General features: G+C 34.7%; 1 protein-coding gene across 13 annotated transcripts in view; it reads left to right on the forward strand.

Annotated features, from left to right (window-relative positions):
* Nucleotides 1–24,920, forward strand: part of TPK1 (thiamin pyrophosphokinase 1) — a 355,873-nt gene that overhangs the window by 172,080 nt on the left and 158,873 nt on the right. For all 13 annotated transcript variants that reach the window (XM_063099234.1, XM_063099241.1, XM_063099246.1 and 10 more), the window contains one exon: nucleotides 20,675–20,770. In XM_063099234.1, coding sequence (XP_062955304.1) covers nucleotides 20,675–20,770 — 96 coding nt within the window. The remainder of the gene's footprint in view (nucleotides 1–20,674; nucleotides 20,771–24,920) is intronic.

The following is a 24,920-nucleotide window of genomic DNA, read 5'->3' on the forward strand; positions in this document are numbered from 1 at the left end:
AAACACTATTCTTTAGCCCAATTTCCTGATGAGAAAACTGAGGCCCAGAAAGCATAAGTGATTTGAACAAAATGGTAGAGCTTAGTCAGAGACAGCTTTATGTTCAATGTCCATATTTTTCATAAAAAAATAATTTTGTTGTGACTGGGACTCAGTTACTACAACTATTTCTCAGCAGGCGACGCCTTTGGCCTGTTGGGGAAGACAGTTCCTTGAACAGGATTTTTAGTGTCCCTGAGAATGAATTCTAGTATCACCTTCAATGTGATAACAGTGTGATTACCAAACACTTTGCCTTCATGTTTCCAGCATGTTCCCCCACCCGTCAGTTCTGGGGCAGCAAGGTTAAAGGTGCCATAGTTGGGCCAGATCAAGAATGACCAAAATCTATGAAACTGATGAACTATTAAATTACCTAAAAGCTAATTGTAGGATAAAGGATTGAGCCAAGATAGAAGATTGAAGAATCAAGGTGATTTGGTAATAGGAAATTGCAAGGGCATAGGTAGCTTTTAAATATAGGAATGTTTTCCTTTGTGATACAAGTGAGTATTTTGTCATTCCAGGAAGTGTTGTGATCACCACAAGGCTATGTTCTAGACAGTGTGGGGAAGACAACCATAGTCATATGGCCCAAGTTCTGATTTTATCTTCTCTCTTAATCCACCCAAGTCCTGGATGAACATACTATGGTGTGAAAACAGTGGTCAAGAATACTGGAATATGGTACCAGAGACCCTGGTAGAAGTGCATATGCAAAGGCAAGACTTGATTGTGGAGGTACAATAAACTCTGGTGTAAATGGTGAATGAGACTAGCAGAAAGGTTGAGTTGATGCTGAACACCAGTTTTCTATTATAGATATAACAGGATTATTCTGTACCACCAGGCAGTTCCAACGCTATAAACTGAATGAGTGGAGATAGAGATCCAGACAGATTATCGTCTCCTTGTCTTTCACTGTGTATGTCTCAGAATTGGAAATGATAAGATTTTTAAGCAAACTACATGAATTATTGAAGAATATCTTTTATTAAACAAATGTTTCATGATGATATTTTCCTATTGTCATCTAATACTGGCATGGCCATTCCCAAATTTTGAAGACTACTCTCAGTGGGTAAAGTATATTTAAACCTTTTAAAGCAACGCTTCCTTTTATAAATACAAAATGCTATAAATGTTACTTATAATTGCAGAAAATGGCTCATGATTGTACATCTCATGATGGCTGTTACCTGTATTTTAGGAAACTGTGGATTTTAGATTGAATATAACTTTCTCTTTCAAAATAATCAGAAATTGTCTTCTGGTTGACATTGAAATAGAATGTCTGATTTTTTTTTTTTTAATAAGCTACTGATGTTAAGCTCGAAATGCTTGTATTTTATTTCCAATTTAAAGATGAGGACACTGATTCTCAAATAATAGGGGTGGGGAGGGTGGAGAATGGAGTGGGAGGTACAGGTAGGTAGGTATGGTTGTCAGATAATTAATACTTAACCTTGGCTATTAATAGTGTGCTTTTTCATTTTTTATAAGTAATAAGCGATTGTTTTTTTGAACTAACAGTGCAAATTATTTATGAGTTGTTAATTTACATATAAGGAAGTCTTATACCACATATGCAATTAAATCATATTTTATAGCTCTGACTTTGTCATATGATAAATGAGTAATGATCAAATAACAGTGTACATGTGGCAGTGCTCTAGAAATACTAAAGCACTATTTTAATGTAAGTGCATAGTATTTTGTTTTACTTTCTAGAATTGTTTGCTTAGGAGCTTTTCACTGTCTATTGTTTTTCAGTAACAGTGTCTTAAAAATATATTTCTAAGCAGTTAATTTTTATAAATGCATAATTTATAAGTATAGATGCAACTCATAATCAAAGTCACTTAGAAAATCCTTTCAAATTTGATAAGGACTCAGGTTTGATTCTATTTGAATTTCGTGGACTCTCCATAGCTAAAAACATCTGCACTGATCTTCCTAATCTGATGAATCGTATTATTTTCTATTTGCTGTGTCTCTTTTCTAGTTCTTCCCAGCCACATTCCCACAATTTTTAGATATGATAAAATTAATTAATTTGGAGAAAATGACAAACTGGACTGTTAGAAAGTGTAAAAAGTTAGCAAGTCTGACTATTATGCAAAACAGGAAACTACAAAATATGTAAAGCTCAAGTCCACTTATTGGTATATTTCTTTTTTTAAAAAAATAAGAAACAAGGAAAACCAGAGCATAAGAAAATTTTAAGCCTAAGGATGAAGACTAATTAACATATGCTGAGATATAAAGGCTTTGTTAAGGAAATTATAGACAGGTGGTTTCCATTGACAACTGAGTGACAGGTTCTTCACTTTATATTCTTAAATTCGGCTGTCTAACCTTTATTAGCATCTCACCAAGGGAATGATGAGGCTGCCAGGGGAACATTATGTGAAACTGCCTCTTAAATATACCTTAATTTTTATGCTTGCCTCAATCATAGTCCTTTCTAATTCACTTTATTGCTGTCTATATTTTTTGAAGCCTGTTTTGTTTGAATTTGTTTAACATGCTTAAGGCATTTAGAAAGGGAGAGCCTTCGCCCTTTAACTTTAAGAACTCCCAGGTGAGGCACACTTGACCTCTGTAGTGCCTACCTGTCCTTCCTCGATCATCTTATATCACACACTGTATGCTCCAGAGCCTCTGTGACCATCTTTTTCCCTCATTCATCTGGCTCAGGGGACCCCTTTTCATCAATCCTCTCCCTCGCAATTCCCCACCTATAGGTGTTGGGTATTCTTTCCTTTATACTTTCTCGCAAAGCTTGGTGTACACAATTCTATCATAATTTTTCCTCTTATCCCCATTAATGTGATCTTCTGGAATCTGAAGTCTATGGTCATTCATCCTAGTATTCCTAGTTGTTAATAGGTTCTCATTGAAGTTTATGTGAAGCAGATGTCTAATCCTTTTACAACTAGAACAGTGAAGCACTGGTCCTGCATGAAACTTCATATAGAAAAGGTTTCTGTAATCAAATGAGTTTATGATATTTGATATTCTGTATGTCCCTTTTGTAAATCCACTGTGTATAATATCATATTAAGTAAGTCTGCCAAAAATTGAATTTTACCCGAAACACCTACCCTTTACCCACCAACACCTATTTTAGTATATTGGCTTCAAACTAGGCTAAAATGTATTTGGATGCTTATAAGCTTGTTTTGTGGTTTCAAATACTTTTCAAGAAAGTCATATGGGCTTTCTCTACTGTTTAAAGCCTGTAAGAAAAAATAATCATAGAGTGCAGCCTTACAATACCAAAGTCAAGGGTTTGGATACCTGTAACAGCCAGCCACCAAGAAAAAAAAGAAAGAGAAAAAAAAAAAGAAAGAAAAAAAAAGAAAGAAAATAAATAATTAATACATCCTTGAAAGTAATAAAAGGGGATTTTTAGGGCAGTGAAAATACACTACGTGATATTATAATGGTGGTTACATGTCATTATATTGTTTGTCCAGACCCACAGAATGTACAATACTAAGAGTGAACCCTAATATAAACTATGGACTTCAGGTAATAATGATGAGACATTTATCAATTGCAGTAAATGCACCTCTATGGTGGGGGATGTTGGTAATGGGGGAGGCTATGCATGTGTTGGGCAGGGGCTATATGGAAAATCTCTGTACCTTACTCTCAGTTTTTCTGTAAACCAAAAACTGCTCTAAAAAAGTAAAGTCTTTAAAAAATGATTAAAGCTCTCTCAAGACAAAAACTGATTATGACAATCTAAAATAACAATAACAACAGCTAATTTTTTTAGGGCTTACAATATGCCAATTACTTTTATATGTGTTTTCATTTATAAATTCATTTAATCCTTGCAACAAAGTTTATTAGGTTAGAACTCCTTATAATTTACATTTTATGGCTACATGGAGGCACAGAGAGGTTGAGTGACTTGCCCAAGGTTACACAGGTAGGAAATGGTTGATGTGGGATTCAATTTGGCATTCTGCTCCCAGAATCCATACTGTTTTCTAACCATTATGCCATAGTCCTGTAGTTTAATGGAGGGAGTTTTCTCAAAAGAGAGTGAGGATCAGGTTTGCATGCTGAGAAAATTCTGTGGCCTCCTTTTCTCTGTGTGAATATTTAACTTTTCTATTTCTGCTTAGTTCTAGGTAATCGAGCATCAATAGACACCAAGGCTACCTTTAGTAGTCCAACTCCTACCCCAGCCACATCCTTGCGTTTCTGGAGAAACTCGGTAGAGAGTCTTGGTGAGGCTAATTATTTCCGTGGCATTTTCATAGTGGTAGTGAAGGAATGGCACCCAGACCAAGAGCAGATCTCTGGGTCTAGATGCTTATAGTAACAGTATAAAATAGAAGCTTACTCCAACATTTTCATTGAGAAAGAATTTCTCTGCCTCTTTGTTTTGGAGACCCCAAGACCACCCCCAAGTTTTAGTGATTCACAGGGAGGACTCAGGGGATTCAGCATATAGTCATATTCATGGTGATGGCTTATTAGAATGAAAGGCTATAAAGCAAAATCAGCAAAGGGACAAGGTGCATGGGGCATAGTCTGGGAAAACCAGTCACCAGTCCAAAGAGTCCTCTTCCAGTGGAGTCACACAGGATATGCGTAATGGAGTTGTGATAAGTGTAATGCGTTGTGACCAGGAAGCTCATTCGAGATGCAGTACCAAAATTTTACCAAGGGCTGGTAACATAGATACCTAAACCCTCTGCATAGCATGTACCAAAAACTCAAACATCCAGAAGGAAAGAAAGCAGATTCTCAGCATAAAATTCACTGTACAGTCTAGGCACAGTGAGCCACTGTTACCATTTAGAGATATTTTATATTAGAATAGGGAGCTGTTTACCATTCAAGTTCCCAGATTTCAGCCAAGAGCCAACCTTGTAAACAGGTCCTTTTAAGGATAGCAGTCTCAAGCCTGCTGTGTTAACTTTGTTCTGCACCCTCTGCCACCCAGAATTCTGGCTCTGCTTTTAGGAAGGAAGCCATCATTTAAAAAACTGTGCTGTTCTGAAAAGACATTTAACTTCCATTAACAGAAGAGATGAGTTTTGTGTTTGAAACTCTATAGCTTTCATTCAATTCCATGTTGAAAGGAAAGGTTATCTAACAACACACAGGGCAGCAAAGATTACACTAGATTAGAATGTCTCTTTATGTTTGGGATGGAATGTAGAATTGCTACAAGGTTAAATTGTGTTTCTTCTTTTCTTTTATGTACCATCTAGAAAACTAGAAAAAGACTACTAGTATATTAGGCAACCTCTTACATAGAGTTTTTAAGAGTTTAGTCATATGACGTTCTTGCTGAAGAAATTGTTACTTGTAGGCTGTCATTTGATGATTAAAAACAAAACAAAAAACATACCCCAAAAACCTCTCTAGTTTGAAAGTAGAAGTGTTTGTAGAAGGCTGGTAAATAAAGTTGAAGGAACAATCTACCATTGTATGCTTTATACAATAATGAAAATGGTGAGAAATGGTTATTTTGTGATTATATCTCTGCAGGTAAAAAGACGATTTTCATACCTGTGTCAAGGAACATAGATCATTTAGATTCCAATTGGCTTTATCTATCTATTCCCCTTCCTAGCAAGTATGAGAACAAGTTTGGACTAATTTTAAATCTGTATTTGTGATTATCTAGAGTCTATGTCATTTTGCTCTGTGCCTGCTATGCCCTTGATCTGGCATGTAGTTTCTAGTTACAGAGTTCTGGTTAATTCAATTTAATGAGTGATTATGGAACCTCATTATTAAAAATTGAATGTATTCATTTTTTTCAGGAGTCATTCTTGACAGTATTCTCCAAATGTGTTTTTACGTGTTTATCTTGCATACATTCAAGAAGAAAGACAACTTCTATAATGATAGGGGAAAAATAATGTACAGTAGCTAAAATTTTAAAACCTAGAAAAACTCTGAACATTGATTATTTATTAAAAAATTCCCTATCAATATTCTAATATGAAAGGATAGTAAATTATATTTTCATGTTTTTGGAGCCAGCTTTAAAGATGATCTGTGCTCTTTATCCTGTTGATTGACAACTATTTTAACCTCCAAGGAATGCCCATTTTCTTCATACTGTCCCTTAGCAGTCCTCAATAGGACAAACCACCTTCAGTCCCATTCCTGCTTCACACTCCTGAATTACCTTAACTTTCTCTTTCCTTCCTCTCTGTTTAAAGTCATCTTTCACTTAATGGAACTGATTTCTATTTGCATTAAGAAGCAAGTAAATCAAACTAATTCACAATAAGAAGTTCATGATGAATTGTCTTTCCTACAATTACTCATATTTTAAAAGAAGAAACACTTCACCTTTATATATTACTAATAGGGATATATTAATAGTTTCTTTCCTAGAAAGAAACTCTGGCAACATACATCAAGGAATTTAAAAATGTTCTTATTTTCTCAGTAATTTCATTTCGAGAATTCAAGTCTAAGGAAATAACCAGAAACAAACATTTATGCACAGAGATGTTGATCATAATGGTATGTTTAATAACACACACACACAAAAAGTGAACTGTGTCATAAATTTAATGATAATATAATGACTTGAGGAAGCAGACAAAAAGGAGAGAGGGCTAGCTAAGTTCATTGCCTGCTTTCAGATGGCTGTCAGAGCCTTGAGGATTTCTAAGACTTCGGCTGCCATGGAAGCAGCAGGGAGTCAGGCCAAGGTCATGTGTGCCTAACAGCTAAAGGATGTTCAGGTATTTAAAACTGGAGAAAACTAATTTTTAAAAGGTATAGTATAAATTATAAAGGCATGGTTCTGCTTAATCCTGCTAAAATACCCACAGTTTGTCTAAGCAGTTTGAGTGCAAAGCATAGTAGGTTAAGAGTGTGGGCTTCAGATCACACACAGTGTCCTTACCACCTGTCACCTTGGGCAAGTTATTTAGTCTCTCGAAACTTCAGTCTATATATCTTAAAATGTGGTAATTATACATATCTTATAAGGTTATTATGGGGATTCAAGAACATAATTTATAAAAGTGATTAATATTTTATATAATACAAATTGTTAGTTCTTATTAATGTCATTAATTTTGTGAGGGAGACAGTTAATTGTCAAAAGATCATAGTTTTAATATTAGGTATATTCAAGATTATTTGATCTTTCAGAGAATTAGGCTGCATTTTGTTGGAAAAACTTACTTTATTAAAAAGAATCTTAAATTTTTTTAACCGCATACATGTTGTATTTAATTATGCTGAGTGAGAGGCTAGGGTGCATGTCACTGGAAATACATTTTCAGTATTGGTGTGCATGGCACCTAGGAGGAAATGGCACTTCTGAATTCTTAACCTTATAAACTCAGTCCATGAAGTTACTCTAGCTGTCTCAGAGCCCAATAAAATCTTTGCAGGATAATTTGCACAAGTATTTTTTTGTCCTGAGTAAATGGACGGGCACTAAAGGACTTGACCTAAAAATGAATAAGCTAATAGCAAACTTGGGAGTGTTTTCACCAGACTTATCTCTTCTTGTTTTGTGAGGCCAAATCACTCTCTGGGCATAGTGCATGAAATAATAATTAATATATTATTATTTTTTTCAGAGGATCTGTTTTCCTTCCTGTTGAAATAGAATTTTAGAGGGGCCAATATAGGTTTTATGTGTGTAAAATGTGGAAACTCATTAACCTATATTAGTTAAATTATTGGCAAACAATAAATTAAGTAATAGAGAATGACAGTCTAATGGCTTTTACATTGGTCTTTTGAAATTTGGTTAGTTGTTGACACTCATTGCCTTGTAATAATTTCTTTTAGTTGTCATTAAATTAAAAAATAATTGTGTAAACATCTACACAAAGGTCTCTGGAGAATATTAATCTAATAAACTTTGATATGAGGAGGTCTGGCTGTAGCAGCTGATGTTTCTAGAGATTCTTCTAGGCTCTGAGGTGAGCATTCCCTATGAGTTCTTCACTGTGCAGTATCTCTTATAATCTTAACAGCAATTTTGTTTTGCATATTAGTTCCATTACAGACAGAACTATGAGGTTCAGAGGGATTTTTAAAAGGTCCGAACCTTTTTCTTCATATTAAATTCCTTGCACATATATACAATTTAGTTGTATAATCGTAGTAACTAATTGTAGGCCTAGAACAGGGGTTGCTTGGTAAACTACAACCTGCAAGCCATATCTGTCAGGAAAAAAAAAAAAATCAAAAGAAAAATAGTATTTTATAACAGATGACAATTACAAGAAATTCAAATTTAAGTTTCATTGGAACACAGCCCTTCCCATTTGTTTATTTATTATCTGTGGACACGTTTGTGCTACATAGGCAGCGGTGGGTCATTTAAACAGAGGCCCTATAGCCTTCCAAGCCTAAAAGGATTACTGTCTTGAGCTTTGCAGAAAATGTTTGCTGATCCCTGGCCTAGAGAGAATTTATCTCACGTGCTATGCCTTTATAAGTGACTTTATGCATTGCTGAATGCTTACTACTTGCCATATGCTGTTTGGGGTTCTTGTATTGGAGATACAGTGGTGAACAAAAGAACACAGTGGGTAACTTCATAGAGCTTACAGCTTAAAGCTAATATCTTTTTTTTTTTGGTGACCGGTAAGGGGATCATAACCCTTGGCTTGGTGTCGTCCGCACCACGCTCAGCCAGTGAGCGCCCCGGCCAGTCCTATATAGGATCCGAACCCGTGGCCTTGGCGCTCCCAGCGCCGCTGCACTCCCAGCACCGCACTCTCCCAAGTGAGCCACAGGGTCGGCCCTGAAAGCTAATATCTTAATTAATATTTTAATCGTCATAAGGTAGATTTAATAAATTATATAATAAAATTTGATTATTCTAATGAAATATTTTAATACTTGTAAGGTAGGCTTTAATACCCATGACAGATACAAATCTAAAATATATATTAATAAAATTGTTGGTTAATCTAATAAAATTATTTGGTTAATCTAAGTATATACCATAAACTTTACTGCTTGAACCTCTTTTCTCCTTAAAAATGTGTAAGTATTCCACATGGAACATAAACCTATCCTTTCTAGATGATTTGTGATTTTACTGTGATTAGGATCATCTACGACAAGCATATATTATGTTTGCTGTAGCTATAGATGTTGGCTGTAGTGGAAATTGAGCTGAACCAATTCCAGGGCATGTTCTGAAAACTATTTATTACAGAGTTTTTGCTAAGTTCCTGATATCAGTTTGTTTCCTTGTCATTTGCTTTTCTCTTAAGAAATAAATTAAAACTTGCAAATATTCTGAATTATTTATGTAGTACTTTATACTACTGCATTTGTTAACCTCAATGTACATTTATATTTCATTTTTCCTTATTGGATGTTAGCTTCATTAACATTAATGTATTTTAAACTTTACTTAACTGTATACGAAGCACTAATGTTTGTCACCATTTTAAGAATCCATATTAATTGTGCTTTAAAGGAAAGTGTTACTTAATTTTCTCAAAGCAGCAGTAGTTGAACCAGTGTTGCTTTTCAGTGTTAGGCTCATTTTATGGCTTATTTGAGTTTCTATTTTAGAAAAATGCAAGGAGAGAAATGGTTTTAATTCAGCCATCATTTATCTATCCATCAAATTTCTATTGACTGATAAGTGCTGATACTATTCTAGTGACTGAGATTCCAGAAGTCAGTTTCCCTACTCACAAGGAGTACTGTGTGCTTCTTCTCTTTTTGCCTGAAGAATTTTTCCAAGACAATAGAGAAGGATTTGCCAGACATGAGGTATTTTTTGCCCCTGTATGTGTCTGTATAATTTGCAACACTTCTTTGATACTTTGCCCCCTGAGTGTACTATTTCATATGTAAAGTACTACTTCTGCCCACTTTAAGTTTGCCTTTCTATTCTTCAGTCTCCTCAATCTGATGAATTATCACATTGACAAAAAGGATTAATGTACCTTATTTGTAACCTTCAGCATCTTTCTGCCCTTTAAATAACTGCTTTCAAATTTTGGTTTTTTTAGACCATAGGGCACCCATCATTTTAATATGAACTCATGATATTTCCTTGATCATTATGAATCATCTCAATCCATTATTATTGAACGTATTCCTCAGTTTGTTGTTATTACATCTTTTCAATTCAATTCATTATTTTTGTGATTATTACTTCTCTTCTCTTGTGATCTGGTTCTCAACATTGCGACTTTTTGTTCTTCAGTTACTCCTGAACTGAGGAGAAGCTAATGCAATCGCTCAGTGATTTTTCTCAGCAGTTCTCTGTCATTGCATTGTATTGTAGTTGGCATGGTGGCTTTTGCTGCCCTAATACACCAAGTGACCATTTTTCAACTTGCTTCTCTCTCTATGCATTGAACAACCAAGTATACTGGGATGATATATCATCTTTACACTTAATATCGTGCTTTTTAAAACTTTTTGGCATGTCTCTGGTTTCAGAATTTTGTCATGTGAAAGTTTGAGTAAATGCACATGCAGAAGAAAATTTCTCTTACTTGGATTACAGGGTTATTCTTAAATCCTGTCTCTTCCATTATGTGTGTGTGTGTGTATATATATATATATATGATATGTATATGTATATATAGTCGTGTCACTTTTTGATGGGGACACATTCTGGGAAATGTGTCATTAGACAATTTTGTCATTGCGTGAACATCATAGGATGCACTTACACAAACCTAGATGGTGTAGTCTACTCCATGCCTAGATTACACGGTATAGCCATTATAATATTATGGGACCGTAAGATTATGTGAGGTCTGTTGTTGATGGAAACGTCATTATACAGCCCATGACTGTATATATTCATATATACATACATACACATACAAATAGTCTGTGTGTGTGTGTGTGTGTGTAAAACATACAAATTTAATTCCTATTTCATTTAATTTACAGCTGTTTCTGCCTAATCTTTAATGATGTCCTAGGACCTTTTGGGTAATACCAGGGATAAAACATTTACTAAAGTGTTGATGCTCTATGTTTAATGGAAAAATTGCATATGTCATTATAAACTCTTGTCTGTGTTCAAATGGCTGAATAAGGTAGGACACAATACTTGATTAGCACAAATTTATTACCCAGTCTGATAATGAATGTTTTGCTAATGCCAGGCCAATATATCATGTCTTTATGGCCCATTCCCCTCCCATTCTTTACATCTACACTCTATTCAATGTTCATTTTCTCCTGGCCACCCAGTGTACATATTGCTTAAATTCTTAGATTTTAAATACCTAGATGCTGACCTGTGCATGACAGATACTGAATATTAACCCACCTAATGGTGATTTTCATGTCTAAATACAGTTAAAACATTAAAATAAAGGAAGAAGTCATTTGCTAGGTATCTTATGCTTAAGCCATACCAAATAAATGAATATTTTCTCCATCTGCAGTCAGGCTGGTGGTAAGGAGGACTCTTTATATCTCAAACAATAGAAAACAATTGGCCTCAACAACAGAAAGCCAAACCAAAGGTTATTTATTTTTCCATATAATGGAAAAGGAAGGAAGTGGATTCAGCTTCTGGGGAGGCCCCTGAAACAGTCTGCAGGTATCTGGTCTCTACTGTTTCTTACCCTTCCATCCACAGTGTCAGCTTCATCCTCCGGTGCCACACTGTGGCTCTCTGGCAGCTCTAGGCTGCCCTCCCGTATTGTGTAGCAGCTGCCATCCTAGCACATCTTTATGCTGAAGAGCGGACCTCTCCTCTGGTCATTCATGCACACTTACCAGCAATTCTGGTGCTCTCTTTGGCCTGAATTGTGACATGTGCTTTTCTTTAAATCTTTTGCAGTGGATAAGAAGATGCACTGTGTTGTCTTATTCCAGCCCTGGCACTTCCAAAACTGTATATCAAATTGTGTGTGCAAGAAAGGGAGAGGAAATAAATAGCCAAAGAAAAATCAAGTTCTATTATCTGAGAAAGAGGGGGAATTGCTGCTGGGAAAGCAGTATCTTTTTTATTTTTTTACTATACTTGTTCTGATGAAATGTTCATCTTAAGAACTTGGAGAAGTTAGAAGAAATAAAAGGGTCAATATCTTCATATTACCATGACAAATTATCCATTTTAAGTTTCTATTTCAGCTGGGAGTATATGTTTTGACTCAATGTTTTTAGCATGGATGTAAGAGCCCAGCAGTTGGTTGTAATTATGGGCTGCGCTGGAGTACTGACCAATTCCAGTAGTCTCTCTCTAACACACAAAAGAATGAAAAGTACCAAACAAAGAACATGACAGGTAGTCAAATGTGACCCATTTGATTTTAGACTCAAAATACTATATTTTGTTGGTTAGCTTTAGTCTATTACAAGAACTTTAAACAGTTTGTTTAGCTTTCTTTTGAATAGGGAAGTCTTCTGTTGATTGATTTAGCTTACAAAGAGATAGAGATACCAGTCTGGCTGAAAAGCATAAACTATTATATCTTTGCAGCCTTGTTCACATCAAGACTTAAGATCATCAAAATGAATTACATGATTTTAGGGATGAACGAAATGTTCCTTTTATGTTCTTCAATAGCATTTTCCTACGTGGGTGCAGCATGTGGAACCTGCACTGCTGTTCAAAATAAGGTGTAAGATATCTGCACTATAGCAAATAGTCATCCATTTATTCATTCAGCAAGTATTTACTGAGTCTTACTGTGTGCTATTCAAGGTGCCCAGGAACACAAGTATGAATTACCCCTGCCTCCACAGAATATACATCTTCGTGTGGAAGGACAATAAATAATATATAACATGTTAGAAGTTGATACGTCCTATGGAGGAGATAGAAAAATTATAGTAGAGTAAAAGAAGTCTAGAGAGCCAAGATCAGACTGCCAGGGTCTGTAGAGAGAAGTACATGATGTCACAGTATTAAATAGGGCAATCAGGGTGTGCCTCATTAAGAACGTGAAATTTTAACAAGAGCTCCATGAAGGAAGTTGTGAAGAACATTCATTCGTACAAGTATGTCTTATATAAGTCCAACAACAACTTTTTGATATGGATGGTATCCTCTCCTTATTTTACATAATAAGGACCATAAGAGGCTGGGCCAGTATGAAATGAGGGAGAGTTAGATGTTATCTAGTTAATTTAGGTTTTATAAACAATTAAGAGCTAAATCTTCAGTTCTGTTTACGTTGATGCTGTATGGCATGTTTGAGAGTGCACCTGGCAGTTTGGAGAGGGAATTTCCAGGAGAGAGGAACATAGTTTGGGGTGGAATAAGTTGTTTTGACTTTGTGTTTGCATAGCAAGCACGTAGAGAATATGGAGAGCAACATGCACTTAATGGACTTTTTTATCGTGCTGTGGTGGTGGTGGCCGTGTAGTAATCAAGAGACTGTAGGGGTGGAGAAGCCCCAGCCACTTTGTGGTGGTGTTCATTCTTTGAGTAACAATTCTGTTTAGCCAACAACTAATACACTCTCCCTATGCCCCTCATTCCTAATTACTTTCAAGCTTTGTTTTAATTTTCATATTTTTCTTCATTTATTTATTAGATCATTGATTCAACAGTTATTAGAAAACTAATATTTGCTCTTAGTGATTTTTACTTTTGAGGTTATAATGTTTTACATGTGCTTAATACTTCATATCTCATAGCATATAGATATGTGTGTGTATGTATATATATGTAATTTTATGTGAATGATCTTCCAGTGTAGAACATTAGTGAAATATTTATAATTATTATTTTTGCTATTATTCTAAGTTAGTATTTCTCTTGAGTTCCAATGCATCTCAAACTATAGCTTTCACAGCATGATTTATCTATTTTTTGAATCTTCATTACTCATAGATACTGAGTAAGAAAATAGTTTCTTTACATGCTTCCACGTATGAGTATTTCTCATGTGGCAGTTTTAAGAACAACTGCTTTCTTTGTTGATGAAACTAGAGCCAGTGCTATTTGAATATCAAAAATGCAGGAAAATATTTGCATTTGTAACTTCTTTGTCATCTTGACATAAATCACCTTGAGGAATTATTTTCTTATTGAGGAAATCACACTCTAATATTTGAAACCATTTCTAATACTTAATACTTCATGGCTTTTCTTAATAAAACATCTTGCTTTTGCAGACTGTTATTTTTTAGATATATGTTCATTTTGTCTGGTTTCATTTGATAACATGCCTTGTTGCATATAATGATATTCACATATTCTGTACTGTACAGACTGCTAACATTTTCCTAAGGGGCCCTGATCTCACCTGTTCTAGTCAGTGTTGTACTGAGGTGTGGCTACAGCTGGGAACATGTGCTTGTCACATCTGTGAGTATCTCCTGAAGATGAGAGGGAGAGTGTATATGTTACTTGATGTAAATCTGTATCCTAAATGATTTAACAATCAGGCTCAGTGTAATGGATATAAGAAAATAAATTGGTGAGTATTCTCATTTAAAAGAAATGTTCTGTATGATCCCAAGAGGGTACATCTAAGGCCAATTACAAGACAGTAAAGGAAAATATACTTAAATTTGCTATAAGAATTTTATAAAATTTTAATAGAATTATTCAGATGTGGAATGGACTAGTTATAAATTTCCTGTAACTGTAAGTTTATACCAGCTTAGTGGGAAGGATAGGGAAAGGACCCAATTTGATCATCTACCAAATATTTAATGTATACTTACTGTGTATTATTCATTGATCTAGGCACTAGAGATTCAAAAATGAATCAATAGTCCCTTCACTCCTCAGTAATAAGTGATAGGTGATATAAAAAATAGTATGAAATGTTTAAAATGTTCAAAAGTATAAAAAATAATAAATACTTATGTGATCACCACCCAGCTTAAGAAGTGTTACTTATATAGTTCAAGATTCCCGTAGCCCTTTCTCATGTCTAAATGCAAAAAGTTTTATTCTCTTACATTTTTTTGTGCTTTAACCAAGGCATCACTAAATCATAGATAGAGGTAATTAGCATGTGTTTACATTTTATATTCATATGCAGTTATAGTGCCTGCATGATTCTGTAACCGATGAATATGTGATACATCTATGCTTCCACTTGTTTTTCGTGTTCATTCATTTTTATTGTTACAGAATGCTCCCGTGTTTGAGTATGCCACAATTTTTGTTAATGTGAGGTATATGAAATGTAGATCAGAATTACCTACTCTAAGGTCTGACATTTTCTATTCTATTTTTTAATAAATGTTTTTAGACTTTGCTATTAAATTTTCAGATAGGCGTATGTGTATGTCTGTTTCTGTCTTGTCAATTCTGTTCAGATATTTATTCACCAACTATATATTGGAAACATACTGTGTGTCAGTTGTTGCTTTGCCCCCCATGGATTTGTCACCTCTTTTCCCCTGGGTAATGGAGCTGCAAAAGATTACTCAAAGACCATCTCTTCTGAGCAGTGGGAAGACCCAAAGTGGTTAATCTCCTGGAACCCTCAAGAATGAGCCATTCCTTCCATTTGGGAAATTAACCATGAATTGGGGTTCTCTTCCTGTATTTATTCTCCAGCCCAGGAAGTTACAGGAGGAGACATCGGTGGGGTTATAGTTTTAACAATATAGGCTTGTAACTTTCAGTGAAACAAGCCAGATGACATACCATAAGTGATCCACCAACAAAAGCTTGATCTTAGCAAACATTCCTTCTCCCTCCAGAAGATTCCCAGTAACTTTACACATCAATCAGTAACTTGTCTGTATTTGAACCAGCAGCCTTGCTGTGTTACAACTCTTTATCTTACAACAGAGACTCTACGGCCTTGGAAAATTTCCTGTTTTTTTGTAAGCTCAGTATTTGAAACTGCAAGGCTTTGGAAAACCAGGCCCTGTGAAGTACATTTGCTTTATGCATACTCCACAGTCAGTCACTATTCTAGTTCCTAGAAGGCAACTGTGAATCACAGAAACAAATATCTCTGTCCTATTTTGCCAGTACTCTGTCTCAGTTACTTTAACTTTATATCTTAATATCCAGAGATACATAGTTGTGAAGGGCAGAGGGAACAAGGGATGAACAAGCAGATCACAGAGGATTTTGGGGATACTGAATGTATTCTTTATGGTAATGATGGATGATGCATGCCATTATGTATTTGTTCAAACTCGTAGAATGTAAAACGCCAAGAATGAACCCTAATTTAAACCTCGAATTTTGTGTGATTATGATGTGTCCATGTAGTTTTATCAGTTGTTAAAAAATATGCATATATGTATCACTCTGGTGGAGGAGGTTATGCATGGATGTATAGGTTCATGTGTTGTATGGGAACTCTCTGTATTTTCCTTACAATTTTGTTATGAATTTAAAACTGCTGTCAAAAAAAGTCTTAAAAAAAAAAAAAAATCCAGAAGGGCAAGTTCAACTACCTGGTTCTATAAAATTGACTTTGCTTTTCTTGGTCCTTTATCCTTTCATATAAATTTTATAGTTATCTTTTCAAATTCCATGAAAAATATTACTCACTACATAGATGACTTTTATTGCCTTTCCAACCCTGTGAGTCTTTGATACTATTTTCATGTGTATGTGAAAAATTATATTATGAGGCTAATTAATAGCTAATTGTCAATAATATAGGTCCTTTTAGTGATTTGTTTTTTGCTTGAAAGTTAATTATTTGTGTATATAAATATATATGAATTATTAAAATATGAGTAAACCTGAGATAATTTCTACAAGATATTTTTCAAAGTAGTCTTTCACCTTCTGATCTAGTGATTATTTCTCCCCACGGAGTCTATCTAATTGAATAGACCCAAGGATCAAGTGGGGACTACTTTGTTATTAATGGAGGCAGTCGTACTCCCCAGGTAGAGGGCTTCCTAGTAAAGCTCTATTTTAGAGAATGTAGCTTAGCCCCCAAGTCTTAATGGACTTTCAAATGCCCACTCTACCCCCATCACCTGCCAAAAGGAAAGGAGTAATTTAGGGATAAGTAGAAGACTGGCTTTCCTCTAAGCATCTTATTGGAAAGTAAAATATTCCTAGGAATTTCTCCTTGTGGGAAAGAAAGAAAAGAAGCCTGCCTCTTGTCCCTCTCACAAACAAACATGCAAATGTATTTGTACTTTTTACATGTTTAGTATTTATGATATTCCTATTTTTTTATTTTCTACTGGATTATCTTAATAGTATCTGGTTGGTTCCTACTTCTTATGAACACAGTATTATTTAATAAAGCAGTAGACACATAGTGAGCCCCTAAAAAACTAATTGATTGAGACTCTGGTAATTGACTTAAATTAAATTTATATATGGCGTTTCCTTATTTTGATTTATGGGATGAGAGATACTTCATAAGGAAGACTGTGGTCAGTTCAGCACACTTGAACAGAATTTTTAAAGTAGTTGTTCTCATTTATGTAGTTCTTGTTTTTCCTTTTGTTGTTTTTTGTTTGTTTGTTTTTTGACAGCTACCCTGTATGGGAATCTAAACCCTTGACCTTGGTGTTACCATCACCATGTTCTTACCAAGTGTTGCTTTTCCTTTTTGTGTGTATGGCTTATAAGGGATAGAGTGGGTGTTGTGGTTTCTCATCTTCAAAAGATTTTCAGAATAACTTGATTTTGACTCATACTGAGATTTCTGACATTCGTCCAAGCCTTTTCCTCTCTAATTGTATTAAAAAGCAAGATTAATAAAATCTAACACTAAAAAATAATAATACAGCTTGAATAATGTGGTATATTCATAAAGGGAACTTATTATTAGATTGAGTTATTTAAATATCTACTTGTATAATGACAAAAAACTGCATGCAAAAATGTGTAGTATGAGGTTGGAGCCATCTGCTGGCTTGTGAAGAACTACTTTGTATCTTAAGAAAATACATTTTATGCAACTGAGAAAAATCAAAGATAGCAATAGTTGAAAACTGAAGTTTCCACTCAAACATTGGCATCTTAATACTGTTTTAAAGAGTTTTATAGTTTATGCTTTGGGAAGGTTCCTGTATATACTGAGGTAAAATATATGATTTTTTAATTAGGAAACTAATATTACAAATTCTTTATTAAAAAGTCATATACTTTTTTATTTGGCCAAACTTCATGGCTTTAAAAGCTTCTAGGTCCTTGGATAGTGAGTGTGTTTTTTGTTTTGTTTTGTCTTTAAGAAAACATCAAATCTAAATTTTTTCACACCATTCTAGTGCTTCTGACTCCAGGAAATTGAGTATTATTCTATATAATAAATAATTATAAATATTAACATGTAATATAATAGGGAAGCATTTGCTTGATTCCTTATACCATTTCTACATTATTTTTTGTCTGCAGGATCTTGGTAGTTTCTCATTTTTTGCTTTCTATTTTCCTCTCTCAGATCTTAATGTGTTACCATGAGACTCAGGAAACAGTGAAAACATCTTCAGTTGGCAAAGCTTGTTTGGTACTGCACTTTGGCTACCGTGTTGTTCTGCAGGTCTCCTTTCTAAGTGCAGGAGAGCTGCCCTGAAAGGGCTGTTAGAGCTGTTTTCACTTCCAATGAATTAGTTCTCTATCTGTGGTGAGATTAGAATCATTTAAACTCATGGATATTTCAAGAAGCTGTGAATGGCTGTTAAACACCTCCCCTAGAGTTTATAGAAGTTTTGGTTTAGATATAGTCTGAATTTTTCAGTGCTAATAATCTTTCCATGTCCCGGCCTAAGCTTTTCTATGTGTCTTATTTTAATTGATGAGGTAAAGTAAGACATTCCAGCATTGCTCATATGTTTCAAGTAGCTTTTTTTTTTTTTTTTGGTAGTATCATTCTTGTTGGATCAACGCTAGAGATGTTATATGACATCTTTTTATTAGATACCTAAGAATTTGTTCCCACTTCAGGAGAATAAAGAAATAGGGTTTGTAGTAACAGCATTGCTGCTAGTAACTACCTAGCTGTGCAGTTGTCAGCAAGTCAATTTTTATCTCTTGTTTTTATTTTCTTAATCTACAAAATGTTAAAGTGGTACTACATAGATTATTTCTTGGGTTCTGTTCATGATCTTCCCTGTAGCTCTATGTTGATTCTGTGAAGGTACCTGTGAATGTATACAATGATCTATTAATTATTGAATGTGTTGCTGTTTCTATTTTACCTTTTAAATTTTATTTTATTTCCTTTTGTATGGGTGATTATTTCTATTGCCAGCATTAAAAAGAGGAAGGCAATTTTCCATTGTCATATATTTAGCAATTTTATCCTTTGCCAGTATGCATTTTTACAAATGTATTTGTAAAAAATACATTTTATTTCTCAAGAATATTATTTAAACATTTATTGAGCACTTACTATATAGCAGACTGTTGCCAGAAACTGGAAACAATAATGAATAAAACATAATGCCTGCCCTCAGGGAACTTTCAGTATGATTTTTGGTTTGGTGACAGTCTAATCTCTTCAGCTCTGATAGTTTTTCTATATGTTCTAGCATTTGCTTGTATCTCCTTTGTGGGGGTGTTAGCCTGAGATGAGTCACTTCTCTATGTCCTTGCTTGGTGATTATAGTAAATTTCAATGTTCTTTTAGGGTCAAGTTAGTGTATGTCGATGATCTTGTAAAAATGACATATACATCTTTTAGAGCATAATGTATTTCTGAATGATGAGAAATTAATTTTTTCATTGGTCACTACATTGTAGGACAGTCATAAATGAATGAAGCACAGGTTGAGCTTGACACATTTAGAGAGACCTTGAAGTAAAAGAACCTTTAAATCTACTGAGAATGGTTCTTAGAATAATTTAAGAGGCAGTGTGGGTGTTTTGTATCCTTGAAAACTCTTTGAATGGCAACTTCATATACTAGAGTATATTTAACTTTCCCTTACTCAGCTGTTTGTCAGAGTCCAAGAATTGTTTTATTTCTGAATTAAGTCTGAAGTCCCTTCATGCTCTGGTTTTACCGTACCTTTACCTCTGTATGACATCGGAGGAAAAGGTGTCATTTCAAAAATATGGTTTCTGTAGCCATCTAAGTTTACTAGTGCCAACAAGTTGGCACTTTTGTGGTTTTATATTTATAAATACATTTCAGTGTTTTTCACTAGGCAAGGTACTTGTGTAGAGAAGGCAAAGAACTTATAAATTTACTTCATTATGTCTAAAAGATAATCCAAGAGACGTATTTATGCAGGCGTAGTTCTTTGTGCTGCTTTTCACATGAGGGAAAAAGGGTACTATAAAGGAATTTTATAGTACAGCTAACTTGCTTTTACTTAAAATGTAAAGTTTTATCATTAGTTCAATATTAATATTAGTTTTTCTGTTTATATAAGTAAACTTATGAGGTTTGCTTAAAGAACTTCAAAGTTTTTTAGAAAAAGTTTCATTTCAATTTCAGGTAATTTTACTTGTATTAAAATCTTTATGTTAATCTTGAATATCTCACATCAGTATTTTAAAAAGACCCTTAATGGAGTATAATCTGTACTTTTCTTGGGTAAAATGATTGTCATAATCAGCCCATTATTGTAACGTTCTAACACCTTTCCTGAAATGTCCTGTTATGTAAAATAAAAGATACAATGATAATGATTCTAATGGTAGGGAAATAATATGGGCATAATAGGATATGTCTATTGATACCTCATCTTTACTTTTATAGCTCTTGATCTTGTCCATAAGGATGAAATTATTGTTAATTCTTACCTTTTCTATTACTTCAATACATAGGGATGTGATCTTATTTCAACCCCTGATCAAGACCACACTGACTTTACCAAGTGCCTTAAAGTGCTCCAAAAGAAGATAGAAGAAAAAGACCTTCAGGTAAGATATGCACTTATTTGGTGGTTAAGAGTCTTATTACCAAGGATGTGAAAGATCTCGTTTAAAGTTTGTACTTATCTGAAATGGTTTTTTACTTTTGTGCTGTCTTTTTAAAAATTTTTTTTTCAGGTTTTTTTTTTGTGTATATCAAGTAAATATGTACTCTGCTGCTAAAATATTAACATATGCACTTATATCAGAGGCCATAGATTTAAACATCTTACAGTGACAAGGTCATAAAGTGGATAAACTGGACCATGTGTAAGGTAATTAAACTAGTTAATGCACGAGTTTATATTTACTATATTTTTTAAAACCTGTTGAAATGGTATGCAAAATTTAAGTCTATGTTTAGAGGACCTACAAAATTAAACCTGAAGCACTGAATGACAATTGACAGTTTTTTTCTGGTCAGGGGCAGTAAATTAAGATGAGATGCACGATCAATTGTGTAATTATAAGACAAGAAAACTAGGAAAACACCCTTGTTTATTAGAATGCTTTTAATAGCACAATTAACAGGAAATGCATTTCAACCTGGCCTCAACCATCAGGTGAGATAAGGCAGTCTTCAAACACAGGTGAATCGGGTCTCATCCTCTGTTTCTTTGATTTATCTTGACTCTGCTGTGTAGGCTTATCTTCATACTGGTTTATTTGCATGTCTCCAACTGCCACCTGCAGCAACTTTTAACCCTTCACATGGAAGGGGATTAAGGTGTAGATGGGAGTGGGGGAGGTGTATCACTTCCCACCATCATCAGACTTAACTCCTAAGATCTCTCCATTAAGCTACTCTTGGTTTTGGCAAAGAATGATGAGAGAATCCTGACTATCTTAGCCTCCAGTGGAGTAGAATCAATCCCACATGGCTTACATATTCAAACTACATGGTTAACATACATTTAGCAGGATGGGACAGATATCAGCGAGGCAACGCTAACAAAAATTACTCCCTAGCAAGAGTTTATCAAAGTTTTACTCTAGTGTGTATATATTTATATACACACACGCACATATATACGTATATATACACACACACACATACAGTAAGTTGAGCTAGCAAATTCTTTTCTCCATTTTAAGGAAAACCCTAGCTATCCTAATTAGCAGGTAGCTCAGTCTGCAAACTCAACAAATGTAATTGAGTGAACATTTCTCATCTCTGTTGTAGCTTTGCTGGACTATATACCAAATGTATTTTGCTACTTCCAGCAGTAAATTGCTACAATTAAATTTTTGTTTAATGAAAACAGAAAACAGCTAATTGAGAGTTGTTTACTTCATCCAGATATAGCTGGTCTTGAGTTTCTTAGGAAAAGAAATTATAAATCTTCACAGCTGTGTTTTGATTTTCCCAACACCTCTACTGAAATTATTAAAAGCTGGACATGCAATTATGTGAGTCTCCTTTGTTGTGTCTGATTGATAGTATCTATAATACAGTATTCAGTCACTGAACCTCAAAACAAATTATCGTATCTCAAACTCAACAAGAGCCAAATCCAGAGAGAGCCTCAGACTGGAATAAGAGGGTATGATCTACAAAACAAATCTAACAACAAAGTCTTGGCCAATCCAGTGGGGAGTCCTGAAGCAAGAGTACTTGTTAGAAGACTCCTATATTGGGCAACAGTGGCAAAAACTTTGTACTCAAACCGTGCTTAGTCATAGACTAGAGGCTACTCAGGAGGAGCATGGACGTGGCTCAGAGATTGCCAGGGAAGAGTATGGGCTTGGCAGGACGTGCTGCATCCTGAAAGGGTTTGCAGCTGGCTGATGTCAGCTAACTGTCCTCCTCACAGCACAGCAGTGAGTTGCTTCTTGTGCAGCGGAGACAAATGCAGCGGAGCCCTGCTGTGGCTGCCACAGGCCCTGGCATGCTTTGAGCCCCAGGCAGTTTTCAACCCCTTCCTACACCAGTCTTTCTCCTTGTTCCTAAAATATGCCATTTTCCCTCCTCTCCTATGTCTTACAGTGCTACTGTACATGTTATCTCCTTTGCCTATAGTCTTATTTTTCATCTGCTTTGCCTCGACCATGCGTGGCAGAGTTTGCCTGACTTCCCTTAACTGTTGCTCTAGGTGAGGTTCTGCCACTCTTCCTTTCCATACCCCCCATTGTTTCTCTTTAAAGGCAGTACTTTGCATTTAAGAGGTGTTCCCAGAATGTTTAGTACATTTCGTGCACTACAGAAACATACAGAGTGGTAGAACATAACACAGTTAGGGGCAAGGCTTTTTTCAGAAGGCTGAGACATAATAAACAAAGAGGAGTTAGAAGGCAAAGAGGAAAAGAGTGTTTCCTGAGGGACTACAGAGTGCAGAGAGGATGAGTAGCACTCTGTAGGGGCAACAAAAAAAACCCACCTCCATCCTCTGAGGGACCCTGCTGCACTCTAGAATTAAATTGATTTAAGACAGATTAACAGGAGAAAAGCATGCACACTTATTTAATACAAATTTTACATGGCACAGGAGCTCTCATAAAGAATTTAAGATCCAAAGAATCACTTACAGTTGCTCACATAATAGATTAGAAAAAGAATAGTACAGTAGCCTCTGCTTATTCATGGGAGTTACGTTCTAAGACTCTCAATTGATTCCTGAAACTGCCAATAGTACTGAACCTTACATATACTATGTTTTTTCCTATACATGATAAAGGAAACATTTTTTTTATACATGATAAAGTTTAATTTATAAAATAAGCACAGTAAGAAATTAACAAAAATAACTAATAGTAAAGCAGAATAATTATAACAATATGCCAGCATCAGTACTCTTGTGCTTTGGGGTCAATATTAAGTAAAACAAAGGTTCCTTGAACACAAAGTGCTTTAATAACCAGTATCGCGACAGTGGATTCAATAGCTGAGACTGCTACGGAATGACTAATGGGTGGGAAGCATCTACAACATGGATCTGATGGACAAAGGGAGAATTCACATCCCGGGTGGGACAGAGTGGAATGGAGCCAGATTTCATCACACTGTACAGAACGGCGTGCAATTGAAAACTTATAAATTGTTTATTTCAGAAATTTTCCATTTAATATTTTTGGACCAGGATTGACTGCAGGTAACTAAAACTGCTGAAAGTAAAACCACGGATGGGGGGGATACTACTGTAAGTTGTAAAGAAGCAACTAAGTTATGTGGGGAGTCTTAAAAGATGAGTTATTTTAAGAAGGTCTGTAGAGAATTCTTCTGGCCTCAACTTCTTGTCCTTGAGGATAATGATATTGCAATTTTCACATGGGAATATCATCCCTTTCTTAAAAGAAACAGCATGAAGGTCAGAGTAGTCTTTTTGCACTTGCTGTTTCTTAAGTGCGTTTAACTTAAATAGTCAATATGCTGGAGTGGTATATTTTAGCGTGACATATTTAAATCATTCAACTTCGATAAACTGATGGCAGATGGAAGAGATTTATGATGCAGAATAGGATGGTTAGTTTGGTGTTTTAAAAAACATAGTTGGATAAAGTGAAGGCTATATTACTCATAGTTAAAATGTTCTGACCAAAAAAATTGGTTATATTAAATCTGATGAAAGAGAGCATCTGTGAACTTCCACCTGACTTTACATTTAACCTGGAAAGACAGTGTTGTGTTTGATTTGATGTAATAGCGAAAGAAAAGCAAGATTAAAAAGGAAAATAATACAAGCTTTCCCTTCATACATCCTTCTACACGCAAATGAGATCATTATGAGGGCTTTTAAAAATTTCTATCTAAAATTTATGTATACTGCATCAAATAATTCTTTATGCTTTTCTGTCTAATAAATCCTATCAACTTATTATATATTTTTATATTTCCATTTGTTATAAATATGAATTTGTAATTAAGGTGTCTGTATTTTATAGTAAGAGCTCTTATCTTCCTGTAAAATAAAATGTTAATTATAATACATATAAATTAAATGCAAGGTAATATTTATTTATGTTAAGGAACTATACTCTGTAACATATTAGAACTTTATAGATTTGATTTAGGTTCTGCCCTTATCCTAAAAGAGTTTACTATCTAGAACATGAGATTAATTTAAAAATTTCTCCAACATTACCTTATTTATTTATTTAAAATCTAATCATCTTGAACTTTTATTTTTCTGAAAAAAGGGTCTCTGATACATATGACTTTTTA

Source organism: Cynocephalus volans, chromosome 6 (genome assembly GCF_027409185.1).
Source record: "Cynocephalus volans isolate mCynVol1 chromosome 6, mCynVol1.pri, whole genome shotgun sequence".
Taxonomy (NCBI): domain Eukaryota; kingdom Metazoa; phylum Chordata; class Mammalia; order Dermoptera; family Cynocephalidae; genus Cynocephalus; species Cynocephalus volans.